Source organism: Parasteatoda tepidariorum, chromosome 4 (genome assembly GCF_982258835.1).
Source record: "Parasteatoda tepidariorum strain Cologne lab strain chromosome 4, Ptep-v5.0, whole genome shotgun sequence".
NCBI classification, from domain to species: domain Eukaryota; kingdom Metazoa; phylum Arthropoda; class Arachnida; order Araneae; family Theridiidae; genus Parasteatoda; species Parasteatoda tepidariorum.
The window spans coordinates 91,700,680-91,724,611 of record NC_141758.1 but is presented as its reverse complement, the minus strand read 5'-3'; the positions used below and the strand labels follow the sequence as shown (position 1 = coordinate 91,724,611).

Sequence of the window (23,932 nt, the reverse complement as noted above, 5' to 3'; positions counted from 1 at the left end):
CGCGTTACAGGCTGCAATGTAATCAAAATAAGTGGATGAAAACATTTAGAAAGCATGGAGGTAGCGGGTTCGAATCCCGCCATAAACCTGAATGTATTCTTCGTGATGTCCTTCTCTGAATAGTTCCGCAGTGGACTGATCGTTAAGACACGGTTCCCAGCAGATCACCGAAGTCAAGCATCACTGGCTGCGGTCAATGTGCGGGTGGGTGACCACTTGGATCAGTCTGCGTAGGGACAGAGGGTGTGCGGTATTGGTCCTCGTTAAATTGTGCCACCGTAAAGTACTCGACTTCGCGCGCAGGTCGTCGGGCTACCGAAGCGGGGGTGTCATCCCCTCTGCAGAGGATCAAAATTGTGATGGCATGTCTTCGGACCATCCTCCGGGATGTTTCCCAGACCGTCGCCAATAGCCCATTGTGCAGCTCCAGTGTGACGTAAATTAACAACAACAACCTTCTCTGAATAGTTCTATTTGTCTTTCTACTTAACAAAGGTTTATAAGCCTAAATTGAGCCCAAAAGCCTGCAAATGTATGTAATTTCAATAAAACATTTAGATGCATGTTGTATCGATAATGCACGAGCCAAGAAATTAACATCGAATTTAACATCGAAATTAACATTGAATTTGATGTTTGTTATCGCAATTTGAAACGAAATGTTTAATGACTTATTGAATTTTAACTATTTCGCATCCTTAGTTTTGAATGCTGCTAATGATAAGTTAATCATTTACTATTGTTTCCATAAAACTTACCATTTACGATCTGCAAGCAAGCGTTTGTTTTGTGGCATTTCCTTAGAATATTGTTGCAGTCTGATGCATAATAGTTTAAATGCAATCAATAAGATGCTTGGTATTATCGAGCTAAGCTGAATATTTCGTGATGGTAAATTTTGTGCAAGAAAGCTGTTGAATCTCTAGAAAAAATTTCGAAAAAAGAGCCTGATTTTCATCTGATTATTTGCATATTCTGTTAAGTTTACAACGTTGAGAAGTGGTGCAGTGTTTGAATATAGAAACTGTATTAACTTTGAATGCAACTATTGTCTGCTATTCTACATAAGCAACTGTGATTTTTGAAACAATTTCAACTATAGTCGATGTTGCTGTTACTTTAAGGACCGATCACATCTAATATCTAACTCCAAAATACAAGTGAAAATGTGGCTTGAGCTGATGGATTATAGAGATGACTTTTTTCCGTGGTTATTGTGAGTACTTTAAACATTCTATCTTTTATAAAGCTTTAAATTTAAATGCTTTCATTTTTGTTTTCTTAGTTTGTTTTACTTGTTTTAATTGCTAATACAACTTATGAATGCAACTCATATAATCCACATGACGGTCTTTAACAGATGGATATAGAATTTGTTTGGTAGTGCTGAAAAAGTCCTTTTTAGGAATACTTATTTTTAGTTTTTATTCTATCATTTGGTAGCACTGAAAGTCATTTTTAGGGATGTTGATTTTCATTTTTTATTCTATAATTTGGTAGTGATGAAAAAGTTATTTTTAGGGACACTGATTTTTAGTTTTTATTTTATAATTTGGTAGTGCTGAGAAAGTAATTGTTAGGGATACTTATTTTTAGTTTTTGTTCTATAATTTAGTAGTGCTGAAAAAGTATTTGTTAGGTATACTTATTTTTATTTTTTCTTCTATAATTTGGTACTGCTGAAAAAGTTATTTTTAGGAATACTGATTTTTTTTTCTCTATAATTTTGTAGTACTGAGAAAGTAATTTTTAGGGATACTGAATTTTAGTTTTTATTCGGAGGTTTTTTTATCCTGCAATTACCACTTTCAATGTGTATTTTTTCATGTCATAATCAAAAAGGAAATCTTAAAAATTATCCGTTTAATGACTTCAAACGAAAATGCAGCAAATTACTGCCGAACGGATGCCAATAATGGTAAAGTTGGTTTTTAAATTACCAACAATCATTTTTGAGTAAATTTTGAAGATAAAGCAAAATGATGTTTACAATATTATTACGAATTTGCTTATTATCAAATCGCTTAGTTTATCAAAATCAATTCATTTAGCTGTATATTTATGCATACAGAAATCAAATTACAAAACAGATGTAAATTTCTTTCTGTTTTTTGCGTAGTTTTACTTTAGTTACCTTTTCCAATAATGCTTGAAATATTTTTAGATTTTTCCTTAAATTTAATGTGTTAGTTTTAATTTTGTGCATCCAGTTCTAACATTTCATTTCTTTAAAGTAATCTTTGCTCCCTGAAATTGTGTCGATTGTTTAAATTTTAAATTGAACTTTAAGAAAAACGTTCAATTTTATAAATTTTGATTGCGTTGCGTGACACGAAGATAGCCTATTTTTTTTTCTTCAAAAAATTATAAGAATATTCTTTTTTTTACATCAGAGTTCATTTAGCAAAATCAAATCATTTAGTTGTACAATTATTTATACATGCAAAAAATAAAATTACAGAGCTTGTGTACAATTCTTATAGCTGTTAATAGTGCAAATTGGCTTGTTACCTTTTTTATTTATATTGCTTGAATTTTCTTTAAATTTAATGTGTTAAGTCATAGTTCTGTTTATCCAGTTTGAGTATTTCATTTTATTTCTTCATTTGATTCGTTAAGTCGCGTCACTTGTTTAATTTTAAATAGAACTTTCAGAATAATGTCAAATTTTATTTTTTTATAAATTTTGAGTGCGATGCTTAACCGGAAAATATTAACCCATTTAAGAGCAAATTTTATCAGTGTTCTTCTTTTTACATGACATATTTCCCACGCTGTTGCACTTTGTAAATTAAAATGTTTTTTTTTTCCTGCCCATTCTATTAGATAGCCCTAATAAGCTTTTTTTCTTCTTGTTTTTGTATGCTAATTCAGGGAATCTAACTAAATTATATCAAAGAAATATAATATTCAGCTATCGAAACTTAGAAATAATAATCAACTAACAAATTCGAAATTAATAACTGGGTGTGGGCTATAATACAATAAAATTGTGCTAAAAAACACACTATTTTCATTTTATAAATATCAAACTCTAGGAAAATAGAAGAAAATCACTCTGCAAAATAGAAAGGGCGGTTTTTGTTCCAGCCTATTTCCTGATTTTAAAAAGATTAAACCGATCCATCATATTTTCCTTTTCTGTTATAATTGAAAATGTTAAAAATAAATAAAATTTCTTTGTATTTTAAGAAACTAAGATAATAATACTGGGTGTTAAGTTACAGGTGTTTACAAGCGTTAAGTTTCAAGCTGAACCCATTTTATGATTCATTACTTTTTTTTTAATGAAATATGAATATTTTTGATTTCTGGACATGAAATCGAATAATTGAATTTCTTCTTAAATCTAAGATATCTTATATCAGTCGGTAAACGTCTTAACTATATATATTCGGCAATGTGCATTAAATTCCAGCCAGTGGGTTCCGTTCCCTATCCTCGAACATTGCTATGCGATCTTATTCGATTTGCGTGATGAATCATGATATCATATTATTGTATTCACTAGGAGCCTGTGCGGTTTGCGAGAAAAATCATGATATTATATTATTGTTTTCATTGGGAGACTGTGCGGTTTGCGTGAAAAATCATTATATCATATTATTGTATTCATTGGGAGACTGTGCGGTTTGCATGAAAAGCCATGACATCATATTATTGTATTCACTGGGAGCCTATGCGATTTGCGTGAAAAATCAAGATATCATATTATTGTATTCATTGGGAGCCTGTGCGGTTTGCGTGAAAAACCATGATATCATATTATTGTATTCACTGGGAGCCTGTGCGGTTTGCGTGAAAAATCATGATATCATATTATTGTATTCACTGGGAGCCTGTGCGGTTTGCGTGAAAAATCATGATATCATATTATTGTATTCACTGGGAGCCTGTGCGGTTTGCGTGAAAAGCCATGACATTATATTATTGTATTCATTGGGAGCCTATGCGGTTTGCGTGACAAATCATGATATCTTATTATTGTATTCACTGGGAACCTGTGCGGTTTGCGGGTAAAATCATGATATCATATTATTGTATTCACTGGGAGCCTGTGCGTTTTGCGTGAAAAATTATGATATCATATTATTGTATTCACTGGGAGCCTGTGCGTTTTGCGTGAGGAACCATGATATATTATTGTATTCATGGGGGCCTGTGCGGTTTGCATGAAAAACCATGATATCATATTATTGTATTCACTGGGAGCCTGGATGCAAGATTTCAGAACAAAAGAGTGCAGCTCTAGTCTTAAAATTCCAAACTGGTTTTCTGATTGAGAATATTGTTCTATGTCTTTTAAAAGTAGAGAAAGGTAGGGAAAGTATGTTGGCTTCATCTTGAGACAGATATATTCTATTATATGTATTCTATATGTTCTATTATACTAAATAGAATATTGTTAATATTACAGATATATTAGCTTCTTCTTGAGATAGAACTTATTTTAGAATTTGGAAATCAAAATATGCCACAAAATATGTATTAATTTAATTCTCCATTTTTGATTCATTTTTTTCTTCAGAAATTAGAATAATTTCTTTCGCCCGGAATTAAGTTCGAAACTCACGCAATTTAAATTAGAGAAATGCCAATGTAGAAAATACCAAGCAAAGGTCCTTAAACTTGAATGTAGGGAATGCCGGGAAGTGGAACTTTACCGTAAAAAACCCCAGTGATGGGAATGCAAAACATTTTATTCCTATCTAAACCTGCAAAAGAAAGGCGACAATTTAATAATCATTGCTCACTCTCCTTATGTCAGTTCTGTGGCACCATCGTAATGTTTGTGTTTAAAAATATTTTCCAGCAATTTTAGAAAAAATCAAATATAAATCTAAATAATAATTGTGTCACTAAGTCTTTATTTGTATTAAAATACAAGATTTTTCTAGAGAAATACTTAACGAATTATTAATTATTTAACAATACTTAAATTATTAGTAAGACAACTTAACAAATTAATCTAAAAAACTACTTAGCATATAACTAATTATTTAACGATACTTAAATTATTAATCAAGAAAGTTTAACAAAATGAATCTATTAAATTCTTAACGTATTATTAATTATTTAGCACTACTTAAATTGTTACTTAAGGCAACCCAACAAAATCAATATAAATAAATAATTAACGTATGACAAATTATTTAACGTTACTTAAATTGTTACTTAAGACAACTTAACAAAATAGATCCTAGCAAATACTTAACCTATAACTAATTACTTAACGCTACTTAAATTGTTGCTTAAGACAACTTAACAAAATGAATCTAAAGAAATACTTTACGTATGACTAATCATGTAACGCTTCTTATTAACTACGCTAAACAGGTTAGTTACTATAATAACATAAGTAATTATTTAATATTACTACTACTAACAAAATTAATTATTATAGTGTTGCCAATTTAAGTAGAGGAATCCCTTCGTTTTTGGTGCCACATAAGAGAAATAAATATAGATAAAAAAATAACTAATGTATAGTTCTTACGATAGTTTCATTTAATATCCTTTTCTCCATTTTTTTTTCCAATCTTACTATACAAGTAATTACGTAATTTTGTTCTTTTTTTATTTTCATTTCATTCTTTACATGTTAGATCTATTAATTTTTACTAATTATACCTATAGGTATAATATTATTTGAATCGAAAATCATTTTCAACAACAATATAGAGATCAAATGACCGCAAAATTAGCTGTCTAATGGAAACTTTACTGTTCCTCATATTTATCAAACACTTACCCTAACACCCTGAGGAAATACACTGAAAATAAAGACTATTGATTTTTTTTTACAACCATAATATGCATGTGGCACTCATTACAGCTAGTGTCAACGCTGTCGGTGTCGTGTTGAATGAAACACGACCAGGTATAGAGACCAAAAAAAAAAAGAAATTTAAAAAGTCGCCAAGGTCGTATAAGGGTCGTCGCAAATACAAGCTTGACCCTAAACTAAACCTGTTCCCGTATCAGAAGAGTCTGTCTCTTTCGCCGCTTTTGCCATCAATAAAAAGAAGACAGTTTCCAACTGCGAAGATCTGTTTGTTTTTTTGAAGAATAAAAAAGTTAATATCGGCTCGCAGATTGGCTCGTTTGGCGTCTTTCTAGTCTCAGTGACGAATATAGTCGGATAAACCACTAAGTTTTCTTAGGAGATTGCTATTGTCACGTGAGATAAGATTTTTTTAAACTAGGGAAGTGATATTTTTTTTTTTTTTTTTTTTTTTTTTTTTGTGATTAGAGACATGTAGGAAATGGAAACTGTGAAAATTGAGAGTGTGAAAATTCGAGAGGTAACTCATTAAAAGGAAGTGTAAAATTCGAAAACTAAATGCACCTAATTTCAATTTCTACTTTTCATTCCATTTTTTTTTTCAATCTTGTACCAAATATACTCTGGTTTTTATGAACTAAGGGAATTTTGATTTCGTTGATGACATCCTGAAGTAGCTGTTTTTCTGAAGTTTCCATCCTCAAGTTTCCATCCTCAAGTTTCCATCCTCAAGTTTCCATCCTCAAGTTTCCATCCTCAAGTTTCTATCCTCAAGTTTCTATCCTCAAGTTTCTATCCTCAAGTCTCTATCCTCAAGTCTCTATCCTCAAGTTTCCGTCCTCAAGTCTCTATCCTCAAGTTTCCGTCCTCAAGCTTCCGTCCTCAAGTTTCCATCCTCAAGTTTCCATCCTCAAGTTTCCATCCTCAAGTTTCCGTCCTCAAGTTTCCGTCCTCAAGTTTCCGTCCTCAAGTTTCCGTCCTCAAGTTTCCGTCCTCAAGTTTCCGTCCTCAAGTTTCCGTCCTCAAGTTTCTGTCCTCAAGTTTCTGTCCTCAAGTTTCTGTCCTCAAGTTTCTGTCCTCAAGTTTCTGTCCTCAAGTTTCTGTCCTCAAGTTTCTGTCCTCAAGTTTCTATCCTCAAGTTTCTATCCTCAAGTTTCTATCCTCAAGTTTCCATCCTCTCGCAAAATGATAATTTTTATACGATTGACTAACCGGGCAACTTAATGATAGTTTAGAAAATGGAACAAAATTTCTGTAATGATTTAAAGCCTCTGTTTGTGAAAATGTAAAGCGTTCGTGATCTTAATTTGCTAATATTCATGAAGTTGTTCTAACGTTGTATTAACTGTGTTCATGAAAATTTGCAAACATTAAGATTTATCCATTAATTATAATGATTTTCACCTAGGAAAAATCTTGCCAAATTGGCAAATTGCTTAGCAGTTTTGCAAATATTTAAGCCATTTTTCTTTTCAAAAACATACATAATTGTTTACGACAAGCTGGTATATTAAAATCATAGCTTTACCTCTAAATAAAGGTTTTCAAACCAAAGCTTTTTCTTCAGCAGAAAAAAAACTGTTGAATGAAGTTTTGTTTAAAAATAGGTCAATATAATACTTGCAAATTAACTCTGAAACAGTTAAGTTTAAAAAATAAAAAAAATCTGTCCCTCGTGATAGTGCGCAATACCCATCAGAGCCATAAGGTATGAACTTGCGTATGTATCATTATAACTCTTGAATTGTTAATTTGTTTGTATTATACTAATATATCTTAAAACTAAATTAACTCTACATCGTTTCAATGATTCTGATGAGAATCGAGAATCTGAAATTTCTCCTCATTTTGAACAGTAATCTATAAAATAAATAAGTTTCACAATTTAACAAGCTTCAACGCCTGTATATACTTTCAAGCAAAAATCGTCGACTTTAATTAGTTTTTTCCTGCATAAAAGCACCCGGCTAAGTCTTTGAATTTCATATTCATTACAATACCATGTTGTAACCTCAGAAAGGTTAAATATACGGATCAAAAGTTTTGACTTCCATTAGGGAAGACAACCAAGTCAAATTTTAAAGAAAAAAACATGAAATTACTTAAATGGAATCGAGGCATCGATGTCGTATACTAATTTTCAAAGGTTTGTGTTTTTCCCTGCAACTGAAGTATTTTGGCTCCCAAAGAACAATCTAGAATGAAATGTGACCAAAATTGTTATTTGCCTATGGTGTGCTATAGTTTGCGAACTAAAACTACCTTCATTTTACAAAAAGTTATTCTTTCTCTAAAGAATGCCACAAAATATGACAATCTTGCATTTGGTGGTCCATAGGTATGTTAACTAATTCAGGGTATCAAATTGAGCTATTTCCCCACTTTCGCCACCAACTATAAAAACTATAGCATAAAACATAAGAAATCTATTTGCATATGGGATATTATAGTTTTGTTACTAAACTACTTTGAAGCTTTTCTTTATTTATTTTGACAATATAGCACAAAATTTACAAATTTATCTTTAGCATTTAATGTACCATAGCATTAAAAAAATAAATAAATAAATAAATTTTAAAAAAACGTAAGCGATAAAAAAAATAATTCAAAAATGAGATTTTTATGTATTTGCATTTTTGTATGGTAAAGTACATATAGCAAAATAAATAAATTAATTAGTTAAATAAATCCATAAATTTTTTTTTCTCCGTTTTGTGACATTCTATTTTAGCATTCATAGCATTGGCAATCAGAGGAAAATAGTTGTCAAGCTACTTTTCTCGGAATTAATCGAGAAGCACTTGAGTTGTTTTTTCAATTGCACGGCGGTATTTTTTTCTTTACATGACAAACTGGAGCAAAACACGAAAAATTTGCTAATTACATAGATGATCTACTATAGTTTCTATATCAGAACTGATTCCTGCAACAAACGGAGCTATTTTTTCCCTTATATGACAAATGGACGTATACCATGATAAATTTGCTCTTTGTATAAGGCGTATCATGCTCTGAATATTAAAACTGATTTAAAAAAAAAAAGAGTTTTTTTAGTCTTACATCCGGGCATAAAATATAAATTCGCTATTTCCTAATCTATGGCAGATTTTGTTATTTAAGTAGCCCATAGACAAAACCTACTGCTGTTGTTCTCACGAGTTTATGAGAAAATGTGATTAAAAACTTCAATGTAAAAACTGTGGTGTAATATTTCTCCGAATTTCATATTGACTAACACGAAAAGCAATGTTAAAGAACATTTTTTTTTGCAAGTTAACACCAAATTGAGCTTTCTTGTACACAATTTAAAGGATGAAATAAAGCTATAAACTCCGAAAATGCAAGCGGTTTACATTAACATCACTCGCCTTTACACCGTATGTTAAATACTCCAATGTTGGCAAGTTTTGATTTTGTTTTTAATTGTTTGCAGTCGATAACTAATTGGTCAGCGTTTGCGGCTGTCCTCAATGCTGCTTTCTATTTGCAAAAACTGAAATTCACCTTTAAAAATATGCAAGTAGGTTTTTAGTTGTGTAATAAGGAAATACAAATTTTAATTTTCAAGTTTCTGTAAGCAGTATTAGAAGTTTATATAATATATAATTTTTTTCCTCTCCTGTTCTGTTAAGCCTAGTTTGAATGCGTCTTAATATTCTCTCTACTAAGCACATGTTCGATTCTGATTCTTATGAATATCATATATTACTGTTATAAATTTTTGTGTTACTAAATGGCAAACGTGGTAGTTGGACCAAGCAGTGTAGAAGAACATTTTAGGTGTTATACAACACAAGGAGCTATCCTTGAGTTTTGGTGTAGTAGAACACCAATTTGGTGTAAAATAGTCACCACCATTTTCGGTGTTCGGATACTTGGAAATTTTTCGGAGTATAATAAAAACACGCATTAATTAGGTTTCTCCTTTAAAGAATTTAAAAAAAAAATTGATTAAGAAGATAAAAACTAAAACTAGAATGCTTTCATATTGAACTCGAAAAAAAAATGTCCTACGAACTCGTATAGCACAAAATCATCCAGCGGATGTCTACTGAATGTCTATGAAGGTCCAAGTGGTAACCTGGTGGACGTCCACAAGACATTCATATTTGATCAAGTAGAAGTTTAAAAGTCGTCCACCAGTGGATAACATATGGATGAAATAAACTTTTCTTTATCAAAATCATCGCAAGCTTTAGAGAATAATCTTCGATATTGTGTTCGAACTTAGACTACGAATACAAACGAACAATGACGAAAAGAAGATAAACACTTAACAATTGTAATTTTGTGAAAATAGCTGAATGAAATGGTATATTAGCTGAAATGATTCTTCTCAAATCAATAATAGGAAATTACTAATTTATCACATTAAACTCGAAAAAGACTTGAATTCAGTGGTATAATAATTTACTCTCAACACTGAAGCTTTTAGAACACCAAAAAAATCGTTGCTATGGGAACGAAAAGTAAGCGAGTCATTTACACTTACGCAGAAGCGTTGTTGTTGTTTTTAATGCCATTTGCCACACGGGCAAGCCTGCTTGGTGAAACCAAGCAAATTTAAGGCAGAATGTGCGCTTCTTGTTTTTCAGTGGCGCCATCTATGGCTAAGAATTTGACTTCTGCCACACCATACGTCGTACCCGTTTAAAGGGCGGACCCATTCATACATCCATTCATTCATCCACAGATCGTAATTTTGACCTGAATCAGAGAGCGATCGATCTCCAATCCAGTACCCCCAGAGGTATTGATTTGTTATGGGAACATGGAGGACTTTTGCGACTCGGCAGATTTAACGTGCATCAGTCACTTTACTACACGGGGAGTCCTCGGCCGGCGGGGTTCGAACCCTCGAACTCTCGGACATGGGCCCAGCGCCCTACCGTCCAGGCTATCCCGGCCTACGCAGAAGTAAATATTGCTCATGCGAACCTAGACGAAAATCATCGCAATTTCTAACTTCAATATTTATGCTTAATTTTAAAATAGCTCTTCCTGTTATTCTTTTTATTTTGTTTTTGTGCTTTACTCTTCGTAAATATTTGATGCCAAATTTAACTGAAACGCATTATGTATAAATTGCAAGTAAATGTAAATAGTATTTATTAAATGTGTTTATTCATCAAGCTGCTCATTTCGCTTCAAACTTGCGTCTAATTTTCGACTACAAGAAATTTTCTAAGAGACGTTTTTTGATAGTTGTTTCGTAGACTTCTCCTAATGTCCATCGCATAATTTATCCGCATTACGTCTACCATAGTTATCTATAAGACGTCTGTACTTAAGCAATTGTCGATCCTCCATAAATAAGCTATAGGAAAACGTTTTGTAGACGTTGACGCTTAATCCACGATATCTAAAGGTCTGGTTTCTTAGGACAAGCGCCTTATCTGGGCGTCAGCGGAACGTCAATGTCCCGCTGACGCCAACAAAATACTGGCTTGTTAGCTCAATGCCTGGTTTCTTAGAACTAGCGCCTTATTTGGGCGTCAGCGGAAAGTTGACGTAGAGCTGACGCCAAAAAAATACTTTTTTGTTAGCTCAGCGTGAGCAGTCCGTCCAACGCAGACATTATCTCTCATTGCGCATGCGTTAATAACGTAAACAAATATTTATTTTGAATTTGTATTGATTTTGTTTTTGTCGTCCAGTGTTTTAGAGAGCAAATAATGACTTTGTTCAAGAAAAAACACATTATAGCTGAGCTAAATGAAGAGTGCTATGTTTAATGAAGAAGCTATGTTTAATGTCAAAATCAAAATCTTGGCTGATTTCAATGTGCTGTTGGATGTTGTCCGCCATTGCTTCTGTGGTTAACGTTACGTTGTAATCCAACTGCAGTTGAGTTGGACAGCAATTGTAGTTCAAGATGAGCGTTCGATGACGTATACTATCAAACTCACAAATGGACCAATCATAGGTTAGCGCTGATTTCCAGCTGACGGCGTCCTGTCCTAAGAAACCAGCCCTTAATGGCTCATGTGGACAAATTCCGGATGAATTGAGCTGCATGGAGAAAATGTAAAAAGCACAATAAATAAATAAACGGATCATACTAATTAACTTCTGATTTAATGATCGGATCTTCACTTTCTAGGATTCAATCTTAATTTTTTGAGAGTTTGAGAGGGTGATTTCAAATGTACCAAATTAATTAGTGCAGATGATATTTTAGTTACAAAATTAGACACAAAAACGTACTTTCTCTGAATCAACATACCTTTTTTTTTCTGTGATAAATATGGATTTTTGACACTCAAAATATAGAGGGTAACAGCAATCTGAAAAAGATGGTCACATTAGTTTGGCCAGGAGAACGATCCAAAGTTTGAACTACCTAATGTTAATAATACTTTTTGCGTATTTCACCATATCTCTAAAACTTCTAAAGTAAATTGAATAATTTTTAAACACAATTATAAAATCCGATTATCAAAAGTTAATTTCATGAAAAAAAATTTAATGTAATCTTTATTATTTTATTTAGTAGTAATAGTTAAAAAAAATTGAGCTATAAGGTATACAAATCTTAAAGTAGCTTTAATGAATTTAATTTTATATGATAAAATACATAATTTGAGCGAAATCGTTCGAATATTTAAATGAAAATATAAAAATACGACTTTTTCAAAATTTGATACTTCAGGAACTATTTGATCAATTAAAATGTCAAAAATTCTATACCTTACAATTCAGAATTTTATCTACTGTAATTAAGTAAAATAACAAATATTTTAAAAATTTATAATTTTTATGAAATTATTTTTGGATGATTAAATTTTTTAATTGTGTGCAAAATTTTCTCAATTAGATTGAAAAGTAATCGTGGCCACATTGAGGCTCTACCTTACATTTCGGGGGTCAAAAATCAGAATCCATCTGGGAAAAGATCTGTTCATTTAGAGATCACGTTTTTGTGTCTGATTTCGTAACTTAAAACATTGTCTGCACAAATTAATTAGCATAGTTGAAATCCCCCCCTCGAACCATTAAGATAGAGAACTTGAAGATCAATGATTTTGTCAAAAGTTATTTAGAGTGGACCGTTTATTTTTTTTTTTTTTGCGCACCTAACTCTTTTTCCAAAATTGCAATTTCTGCACCTGTTCGACTTACATTAAAACTCATTCCATGCGACAAACAAAGCTATTTCTGCTGTTTTGCGACAAACCGCCATAAAATACGCCACCGAAAGATAAGCGCGTTTCCGGATTGGTCGTTTCGAGTTTGAATTATTGTGCAGGAGAACAGTTTATGTAGACATATTTACTTGTATCTTGTCTCATTCGAAATCTTGATGTATGCATAATGGATTTTAAGCATTTCCACATGTCTAGACTATGAGATAAACTTTGATGTTTGTGTGTGTCTGCTCATTTATGAAAACCTCGAAAAGTGATTATACTCTGAATTTTAATTGCTGAATTAAAACTTGGAGTGAATGACAATTTTGAATTCCAAGAGATCTCTCGCGGAAATGCATTTTAACTCTTATCGAGATATCTACAGTGCTCTGAACTTATGAACTAATATCTAAGAGAAAAGTTGCAGAATTCAACTGAAAGCTCCACTTAGAATAGAAAAGGATTGTCGCCAAAGGATTGTCAAGGATTTGCCGTTGCTCTGGTAACGACGTATAGAACAATTTCGCACCATTTCATTTGTCATTACTTGTAGTTTCTACAGTTTTCTACAAAACTTCAGAGGTTTGTTTCGCGTTTATTTAGTAGTTGCTAAAACAAAAACGACACATGGTACAATTTTGCTGCATTTTGTTTTTTGTCACTTTTAGGGTTCGACAATTTTATTACAAAACGACGGAAATTTGTGTAACGTTTTCTCATTTGTCTACAGTGCTCTGAACTTATGAACTAATATCTAAGAGAAAAGTTGTAGAATTCAACTGAAAACTCCACTTAGAATAGAAAAGGATTGTCGCCAAAGGATTGCCAAAGATTTGCCGTTGCTATGGTAACGACGTATAGAACAATTTCGCAACATTTCATTCGTAATTACTTGCAGATTCTACAGTTTCCTACAAAACTTCCGAGGTTTGTTTTGCGTTTATTTAGTAGTTGCTAAAGCAAAAGCGACAAATGGTGCAATTTTGTTGCATTCCGATTTTTGTCACTTTTAGGGTTCGACAGTTTTCTTAAAAAACGACTGAAATTTGTGTTACGTTTTTTCATATGTCGTCAAAACGGAAACGACTCTTGGTACAATTTAGTTGCCGTTTGGTTTTGGTCGCTTTTGACTTCTACAAATTTCCTTACAAAATAGCAAAAATTTATATAACGCACAAAATTGACAAAAATGACAAATGGTGCAATTTTATTGCATTTTTTATCATATTTTTTTTAGGGTTAGACAGTTTTAAACAAATTTGTGTAAAGTTTTCTCATTTGTCGCAAATCTGAAACGACCCCTGATACACCCCTTTTGTTTTTCGTTGCTTTAAACTTCTACAACTTTTCTACAAAATAGCAGAAAGTTATATAACGTACAAAATTGACAAATGTTACAATTTTGTTGCATTTTGTTTCTTGCCACTTTTAGGGTTCGACAGTTTTTCCTGCATTTTGTTTCTTGCCACTTTTCGGGTTCGACAGTTTTTCCTGCATTTTGTTTCTTGCTCCTTTTAGGGTTCGACAGTTTTTCCTGCATTTTGTTTCTTGCCCCTTTTAGGGTTCGACAGTTTTTCCAGCATTTTGCTTCTTGCCACTCTTATGGTTCGACAGTTTTTCCTGCATTTTGTTTCTTGCCACTTTTAGGGATCTACAGTTTTCCTACAAAACAACTGAAATTTGTAACGTTTTCTCATTTGTCATCAAAATAGAAAGGATCCCTGGTACAACTTAGTTGTCTTTTGTTTTTCGCCTCTTTAAATTTCTAAAATTTCTCTACAAAATAGCAAAAATTAAATAAAGTTTTTTCATTTGTCATTAAAACGAAAATGTCCAAATGTACAACTTAGCTGCGTTTTATTTTTTGTTAATTTACATTCTACAATTCTGCAAAACAGCTGAAATTTGTACAACTTACGTAGTAAAAATTTCACAATTTCACAACTTTTTCTTTAGGTTTTGTATTACTAATTATCAAGAATGATGGTTTGGTAGGCAATTGCCACAATTTTCCAGATTCACTAAAATTTTTTATAGAGTATGGTCAAATCGCACCTATTCACAAACAACAACAACTTGCTAACGTAATTTCGCGTGATAAAAAAGCACGCCAAAAATCGGCGTTTTCAGAAGGAAAAATAATCCACGGCGTGTTTGAATGAGGGAAAATTTGGTGCAAGCATTTTCTATTATAGGTGTTTAAATATAAATTATACCTTTGTTCTGACGTAAAATATATTCAGTTGTAGAAGGTTCATGGGTTAGAGTCCCCTTGCCGTTAGGCTAACAATGGGAGGTTTTCGTGGTTTTCCCTCTCCATGGGAAGCAAATGCCGGTTAGTTCCATTGAAAAGTTCCCCAAGAAGACAAATTTCTCCAAATACTTGACCCAAGAGTTTCCTTGTCTTCTGGTTAGAGTTCAAAATTATAAGACAAGAAGTTGAGCATAAGCAATCGTAAGCCGAAAATTGGGTCTGCTGCTCAACGGCGGGTATAAAATAAAATTAAATCTTTTGAATCGTACATGAACGCTCCATTTTGTGTTAATCCTGAAAAAGGGATTCTTTTACATACTTTTTCGAGTTTTCGGGTAAACACACAGTTTTTACACTGCATGAATGATTCCTCGTTAATTTTTTCAACAAGCATCTATTTTCATAATAAATTAATCGCAAATTTTCCCACCATGCACTGCACATGTTGCTTTAAATAATCATAAAACAACTGAATCTCTGAACGGAAGCTCATTATATCTAAGACAAGCAATTGAAAGTTAGTCGTAACAATTACAATCGATCCATACAATGATATAGCAATTAAGTTTCACATATAGCCTCCAATAAGCAATGGACAGGCAAATGGCTACTATCATAATACCCGAACAAAACGACAACTAATAATTAAGCATAGCAGATTGCATGTTGAGTTGTCTGGAGTCGCAGTACCAAAATCCATGGAACTAATTACAACTTTTCCCATTGAACCAGAATCCAAATAGCTCTGACAGCTAAATTGAAAGCTGTCAAGCATTCTGAACGGTCATTGAAAGGAAATGCTTAATTGGTCAGTCAATTTTTGTAAGGAAAAAAAGCAAAAAATTATAAAAGAAAGATGGAAAACAAAAGGCTTCAAAGTTTTTGTTCTTCTGGATTTCGTGGTTGAGATTTCTACCTTCCAGCTGATCGTGCTATAAGACGTTCGAAATTCGGAAGAAATCGGAGTATCATCTTGTGAGGTCTTGATTAACAAAACGTTTTTAAAATATATTTGCTGCCAATTCTGAAAGCATATCAAAGTTTCATGTGAAGCCTTTGATATATATATATATATATATATATATATATATATATATATATATATATATATATATATATATATATATTATAATAATAATAATAATAATATAATTATTAAATTAATTTATCTCAATTTTTTGCAAAAATTTGCACATTTGAACAAACCAATTTTTTTGTTAAAAAATGTCAAGTCTGACAAGTTGCTACTTTGTAACAACATTTTTTGCATTAAAATTATTATTTACACATTAAAGTACAAGTCATTAACTTTAAAACGCGGCAAAGTAAATGACTTACGATTTTTTTTGGACCTAGATATGAGATTTTGAAAATTTTTTGTCATTTACAGTGAAAAAAGAGTTGTGACAGTATTTTTGGTGAAAGAGAGCAGGAATAGCCCAGATATTATTTCAAAAGCAAGAGCTTGTATTGAAAGTATGCCGCGAAGAATAAACGCAGTTATACAAGCAAAAGGACATGTTACAAAATAAAGATTTTTTTTATTATATTTGTTTTTGTAAAAAAGTTGAAGTATAAAAGTGATTTTTATTAGTTAAATTTTTTGAGTCGTTTTTTAAAATTTTATTGCAAATTTACAAATAATGTTCTTGTTTGTAATAATGTTTTAAATAAAAAACTTAATTAATCCGAATAAGAAATAATACTAAATAATTTTCGACCTCACAATAATTTCGTTTTGATTATAAATGACAAAAAATTTTCAAAATCTCATATCTCAGTCACAAAGAATCGTAAAGCCATTTACTTTAGCGCGTTTTAAAGTTAATGACTTGTACTTTAATGTGCAAATAATAATTTTAATGCAAAAAAATTTGTTACAAAGTAGCAACTTGTCAGACTTGACATTTCTTTTTTTAAAAAAAAATGCTTTGTTCAAATGCGCAAATTTTTGAAAAAAAATAAGATAAACTAAAATAATAATTTTTTGGTGAAAGTAGAAGACCTGAGCATGATATCCTGAAATTTTTATGAAAATTGATTCATTTTTGAAAAAGTTATGACACTTTGAAAAATGACAATTTTTTAGGAATTTTAAGTGTCCCTAATAATTTGGAAGAGTACTGTATATATATATATTTAAATTATTAGGTGATACTATACAGCTTTATTGTTTTTACGTGCCTGAAACCGGTTTGCACTTGTTTACTTTCGTGTATCGTATTGGTTAAATTAGACGATATATAATATGAATTCGACGATAGGATAAATTAGACGATCTATTATATAAATATACAATATTGATTATATCAGGTATTATATTAGTATATTATAATAATTAGACCAAATTATTAGACTCAATGTCATTTTTTTTAATAATTACATGTTTTGTCCGAGTTTATTTGCAATACTTTTATATTCAAACATACATGTTATGGGTTTTTATTCCGGAGATTTTTTATATACATACTTCCTATTTGTATTTATTTTTAACGTATTTTATTACAAATGTTAACCAATTGTTACACAAACGTAAACAAGTGCAAACCCGTTTCAGCCGCGCAAAAACAGAGCTGCATATAGTATCACCTGATAATTAAGATTTTACAAAGAATCTTATAGTGCGCCTAATAATTGTAATTGTGCTAATAATTGTAATTAATAATTGTGCCTAATAATGTATATATGTATATATGTATGTATATATGTATGTATATATGTATGTATATATATATATGTATATATGTATATATGTATGTATATATATATATGTATATATGTATGTATATATGTATGTATATATATATGTATATATGTATGTATATATGTATGTATATATATATGTATATATGTATGTATATATGTATGTATATATATATGTATATATATATACAGGGTGTCTCAGTTAAGCGTTTCAGAATTTCTAAGAGTGGTAGGGGGCATCCTGACGAGTCGAAATCCTATAGCAATGTGGGGTCGGAAATGCTTTCCTGAAGCGGTGACGTACGCAGAAGCACCATAAAGAAAAGAGACCGTAAGTGAAAAATCGCTATAATAATACATTGAAAAAATTATATGGCCTCCTCGGTCACCCGACCTATCATGTCTTGATTTCTGGAGTCATATGAAAACACTGGTTTATGACACTCCTGTTGATAATGCTGGTTGCAAGAATCGCAGTAGCTGCCTGCGAGATATGCCTGGAGTATTGCAGAATGTTCGAATGTCCATGCGCCGGAGATGCGAGGTGTACATTGTAGCCGGTGGCAGAAACTTCGAACACTTACTTTGGCCCATGAACCATATAATTTTTTCAACGTATTATTATAGCGATTTTTCACTTACGGTCTCTTTTCCTTATGGTGCTTCTGTGTACGTCACCGCTTCAGGAAAGCATTTCCGACCCCACATTGCTATATGATTTCGACTCGTCAGGATGCCCCCTACCCCTCTTAGAAGTTCTGAAACGCTTAACTGAGACACCCTGTATGTATGTATATATGTATGTATATATGTATATGTATTGTCACAATATAATAAAAATCATGCTTGAAAAATGTTTTTTTCTTTCTATATCGTTATTTTAAGCGAAAAAGTTTCTTTTATTAATAAAAGTTACAAGATCTTATAGAGATTCGATATTAGCTTGACATGGCGAATTTCAAAACCCAAAACTTTCATCAAATATTTTATAAATCAATAAAAGAAATGAAAATTTATCACAATTATAAATACAAACCAGGCGACACAAATCCAATTCAGTTTTGTGAATTTACATTTGAATAACTAATCGTGAATGAAAATATTTATTATAATTTAAAGCAATTATTAGTAAAGCAATTATTAGCAATTATTAGTATTTTCAGAATTAAAGCTAAAGTTCTTTTAGAAGTTTAGTATTAATGTAAAAAGGAAAGAATATCAAAAGCCAAACTTTGGATGAAATATTTTATAAATAATTGAAAAGTAAAAATTAATGACTATCAAATACAAATCTAACTCAACTTTGTTAATCTACAATAAAATGACAAATAGTTTTTATCATAATTTTAGCAGCAAAAGCTAGCAAATTTTAGAAGTTCAGTAATACTTTAAAAAAAAGAACGAAGAACAAAATCCAAAACGTGAATAAAATATTTGATTATTAATATAAAAATTAATAATCATTAATAAACAAACCAGACGACACATTAAATTCAACTCTTGTTGGCTTACAATATAATAACAAATCGTGACTAAATATGGCATTATAAATAATTCTTTTCTTTTTTTAACGATGTAGCATAATTTTTCAGAAAGGCTAAAATTTATATATCAGTCTTAATTAACGGCATTAAGCTTAATGAATGTTTCTGATTAATGAGAACTGTTGAAAGACTGGATGACCTTTAACCTTGACAGAAAAGATCACCCTGAAAACTTATACTATAAAGTGAAAGAACTACAGAGAACACAACTTCAGTATATTATTTTTAGTTTGTTTCAGAATTAATTAATTTTTGTTTCAGGTAGGCCTTTTTTTTAAAAGAATAGTAGAAGTTAAAGGTCTTTTTCATATAACTTTAATTTTATTTTACATCATTAATTTGATAAATTGCAGATTATATTTTTATGACTTGAATAGTTAATTTATTTCTATTGTTAAAAACAAATGTTTTTTTTTCTCCTTTTTATAATATTTCCTTTGCCTTTGTTTTAATTTCTTAGAAAGAACTTTTATTATCTTACTCACTACATTTATTAAATATTGTATTAAGCATCTAGCTAACTGAGTATCTTTTTGAATTCGAGCCTTAAATACATTTTTACTATTAGGTTTATGAAGTTCTGCACTGTAAAAAATTTCGGATCGAATTACGGTATAAAGTACAGGCACTTTGGGTGTAAACGCGTAAATTCCATTTTACCATGAAATCTATTTTTACAGTCAAATATCGTAATTTTTACAATAATCTTTAATCAATCAGTGTTTTTGAGATTTTACGGTAATTATTATTGTAAAATTCACAGTATTTCAGATTTTTTCCAGAAAAAATGGATTTTATGGCAAAAAGTACCAGCACTCAGGGCTTACCGTAATTTAATCAGGGATTTTTTTACGGTATGCAGGTGCCAAAACTATACAAGCATTAAAATAAGACCAAAAATATTTTAAATGGTTATTTTTCAAGGCAGGTGCTTTTGAGTTAATTAGTTCTAGTACTAAACCCACTGTATGTTAATTTTTTTTTTAAGTTCCTGCCCAAAGAATTAGCTTTGTTGATTACATTTAATCTGATCTATTGAAAAAAAAATCCTTTCTTTGATAATTCAGATTGATATATTTTTAAAATTTAATGACGACAGAAATATTCAACTTTGAGCTGCCCAAATGAAAGTTTATTTCTAAAAGCAAACTTAAAGTTAGGTCATGACCATTAATTTTACATTTTATTACTGTGTTGCATACCTTTCTTTTCTTTTTTTTCTTATTTAAATATATTTTTAAGAATTTTTCATACTTTTTTTATTAGTAGAACATTGAGGACTCGGGCAGTAGATTATTTACTTCTTTTAATGCTAGCAATGAGGATCTTATAAAAAAGAAAATATCAATTGCAGAACATTATGAAACAACTTAGACTATATTATTATTGGACAGAGAGTTCTGTCAACATGCTTTTTCAATATGGTTTATGGCCAACCTCAAATTTTTAAGACTTTGTCGTATTTTTTTAAAATTTTTAAAATACAAACTTCATAAGACTTAAGATACAGAAAAGGCAATGTATATTTTTCAACTATTTAGAATTCGGGCAGGAAGTTAATGTTATTCATTTTCTATCAATTTTCCTGGGAATGACAATATATTTAAAAAATTTAGGTCTGGCATGGCATGTACTTCACGCGAATAACCGGAATTATAGACTGAATTCTTATCTGAAGCAAGACCGTTTTCACATCAAGCAAATGTCCTTTATTCTTTTCAAAAATAAATTAGAAACTAACAAAAGAAATTATTCATTTAAATATAACTAATAACCTCTTTTTTTAATAATTTTTTTTTATATCACAGCTTATAAAATAATTCAGGCGTCAATGGTTTGATTTCGTAAACAGACATTTTTTTTTGTACAATTATTTATTTTTGAAAATTGATGGTTTTGTCATTTTGAATATTGTTATCAAAGATCAAATCCTACAAATTCTTTGCGATGGTCCATCAGATTCTAAGTGATGGTCCATCAGATATTTTGCATATCGTTATCAAAGATTAAATCCTAAAAATTCTTTGCTAAGCGATGGTCCATGAGCCATTTTGCATATCGTTATTAAAAATTCTTTGCTAAGTGATGGTCCATCAGCCATTTTGCATATCGTTATCAAAGATTAAATCCTAAAAATTCTTTGCAAAGTGATAGTCCATCAGCCATTTTGCATATCGTTATTAAAGATTAAATCCTAAAAATTCTTTGCTAAGTGATTGTCCATCAGCCATTTTGTGTACCGTTATCGAAGATTAAAAATTCTTTGTAAAGTGATAATCCAGTCAATTTGCGTGATTTATAAAAAGCGAAATCCGATAAATTCTTAGCCAAGTATTGGTCCAGTCATTTTTCATTTTGCTATGAAAAAATAAAATCCAACAGACGGTCAATCGTTATCAAGCACCAAATTCAGCAAAATATAGTCTAATCGTTTTGCATATCGCTATTAAATATCAAATCCAACTAATAACAAATTCATTTTTACACGCGAACCGCAAAGCATCTTTACCCCATTGCCAACACTGCGAGGCATTTCTTAATCTAGCATCATTACTCGCGGAGGAAAAAATCATCCAAAATCAAGTATAAATATAAAAAAAAAAAATTACCATTAATCAAAGCAATTAAATTACATCTATCCGTCTTACCCGGACCAGTATGCATTTAACCCACAGTCTACAAGAGAGTGTCAATTATATACCGGTCATTATAATCGTCAATATATAACGATGAATAAAAAAAAATATATATATGCAGCGTACGGCGCATAATCATCTAAGCCAAATCGGTGGACGATAATAAATAAAATGGAACGCAACTAGGGAGGGTAAAATCAACCCACTAGTTGTAATAATTGTCGGAACTTGAGGGGGAGAGTGAGGTGGAAGAACTGTATCAAGTTGTTCTGTTTTTATGCCCCCAGGAGGGTAAGGTATTTTTCAGATCTTCTCTTTCATTGAAATGGTAATATTGAGGAAGGTTTTTAAATCCTCGTTGATGCAATTCAGAGGTAGAAGATATTGACTTGGGAATGACGACGTTCACGGGGTATTTAGACGTAATTGTCGCGTGTAATGGTGCATTTAGACTGGATGGGTTGTGTAATGTGATATAAACATATTTATTTAGACTTTTTTCCCAGGGAGTTTTGGGTCTGGCTCTTGAAGTTTGTTACTACTCACAAAGGTGGTAACTGTGTGTTTCATGGAAATTAAGAGGATTTGTTTCTTTCTTGTTATGATGCATTGGGGGAGAATCACAAATAAACTTTTGTTTCTCTCAAGTTTTTTTTTTTCGGGAGGGGAGGTATTCCTTTCGTTGTTTTAGAATAAATTTTTAATTAATTTTGTTAAGATAAGTGATAATTTAATTAATTTTTTTTTAAAAATAGCCAACTATTATAAACCCAATGGTTTATAATCGTCATTGAACAGTATATCCAATTTTTTGGGTTCGCGATTATTAATGTTCAATTTCGTAGCCTTGTAATTTTGAACCCAATCCAGAAGACAATGGAACTCCTGGATCAATTATTGGGAAAAATTTGCTTTCGGGGGGGGGACTTTTTGATGGAACTAACTGCCTTTCCGTTACATGGAGAAGAGAACCACGAAAGCCTTCGACGGTTAGCTTGACGGTCAGGGGACTCTAACCTATGATCCGTCTACCACTGAGGATATTTTACGTCACCACTGTGGTCGGTGCAAGCCGGGTGCGGAATTTGTATTTACCAGCCATTTCTGGGATTCGAACCCGGTTCACCTCATTGGTGGAAGGTCAGATCTCTTTCCCTTGAACCACCACAACTCCAACTGGAATAGTTTATGGAAACTATAACTTCAAATATTAGTGCCAGTTCCGTATTTACCTCTGCTATGATATATGTTTAGCAGTAGAATTCATTGCCAATTAAAATCAGCAAAAATGTAGTCCTGAAAATTTAAATTTGAAGTAAGTGGCCAGACGCCTCTAGACTCTTATAATTTAGTATAGTAACTTTTCTTTTCTAAAATCTAATGAGTCGGTAACCGATATAGATAGGTCCTTTTTATTTAATAGCCACATTTTGCAATTTTTTTTCTTTCTTTTTTGCTTGGAGGATTAAATTATATGTTCACATTAAATTCACATTGGAAATAATCTACGGCTATAAAAGGTTAACTCAATATATAAATATGAGACAAAATTTAGTTAAACATACAAACTTTATGGAACTTTTTTTTAAATAATTGGGGTGGCAAAATACATTTAATGTATATGTAACTGTGAATGATCGAAATTGGTGGTTGTTGAATTCCACCGGTAAAGGTTGACAATCTCTTTGGTAAATATCCGAAATATATACTAGGTCTAGTTAAGTGCCCCTGCCATGCATACATTTGCCCGGTATACCCAACACTGATGTTTTTCTTAAGTTTCTGTGCTACTGCCCGGTATACATTTGTCCGGTACTACGAAGACTGATGTTTCTCCTAATCTATCCTTACTAGATATCAAAATATTGAATAAATATAAT

At 31.3% G+C, this 23,932-nt stretch overlaps 1 protein-coding gene across 2 annotated transcripts in view; it reads left to right on the top strand.

Moving 5' to 3' along the window:
- Positions 1 to 497: 497 nt before the first annotated feature.
- Positions 498 to 23,932, top strand: part of LOC107444543 (uncharacterized) — a 128,019-nt gene continuing 104,584 nt past the window's right edge. The window contains exon 1 of one of the 2 annotated variants that reach the window (XM_071182642.2): positions 498 to 1,216. In XM_071182642.2, coding sequence (XP_071038743.2) covers positions 1,167 to 1,216 — 50 coding nt within the window. In that variant the 5' untranslated portion in view covers positions 498 to 1,166. The remainder of the gene's footprint in view (positions 1,217 to 23,932) is intronic. The other variant, XR_011637056.2, reaches the window with a different exon arrangement.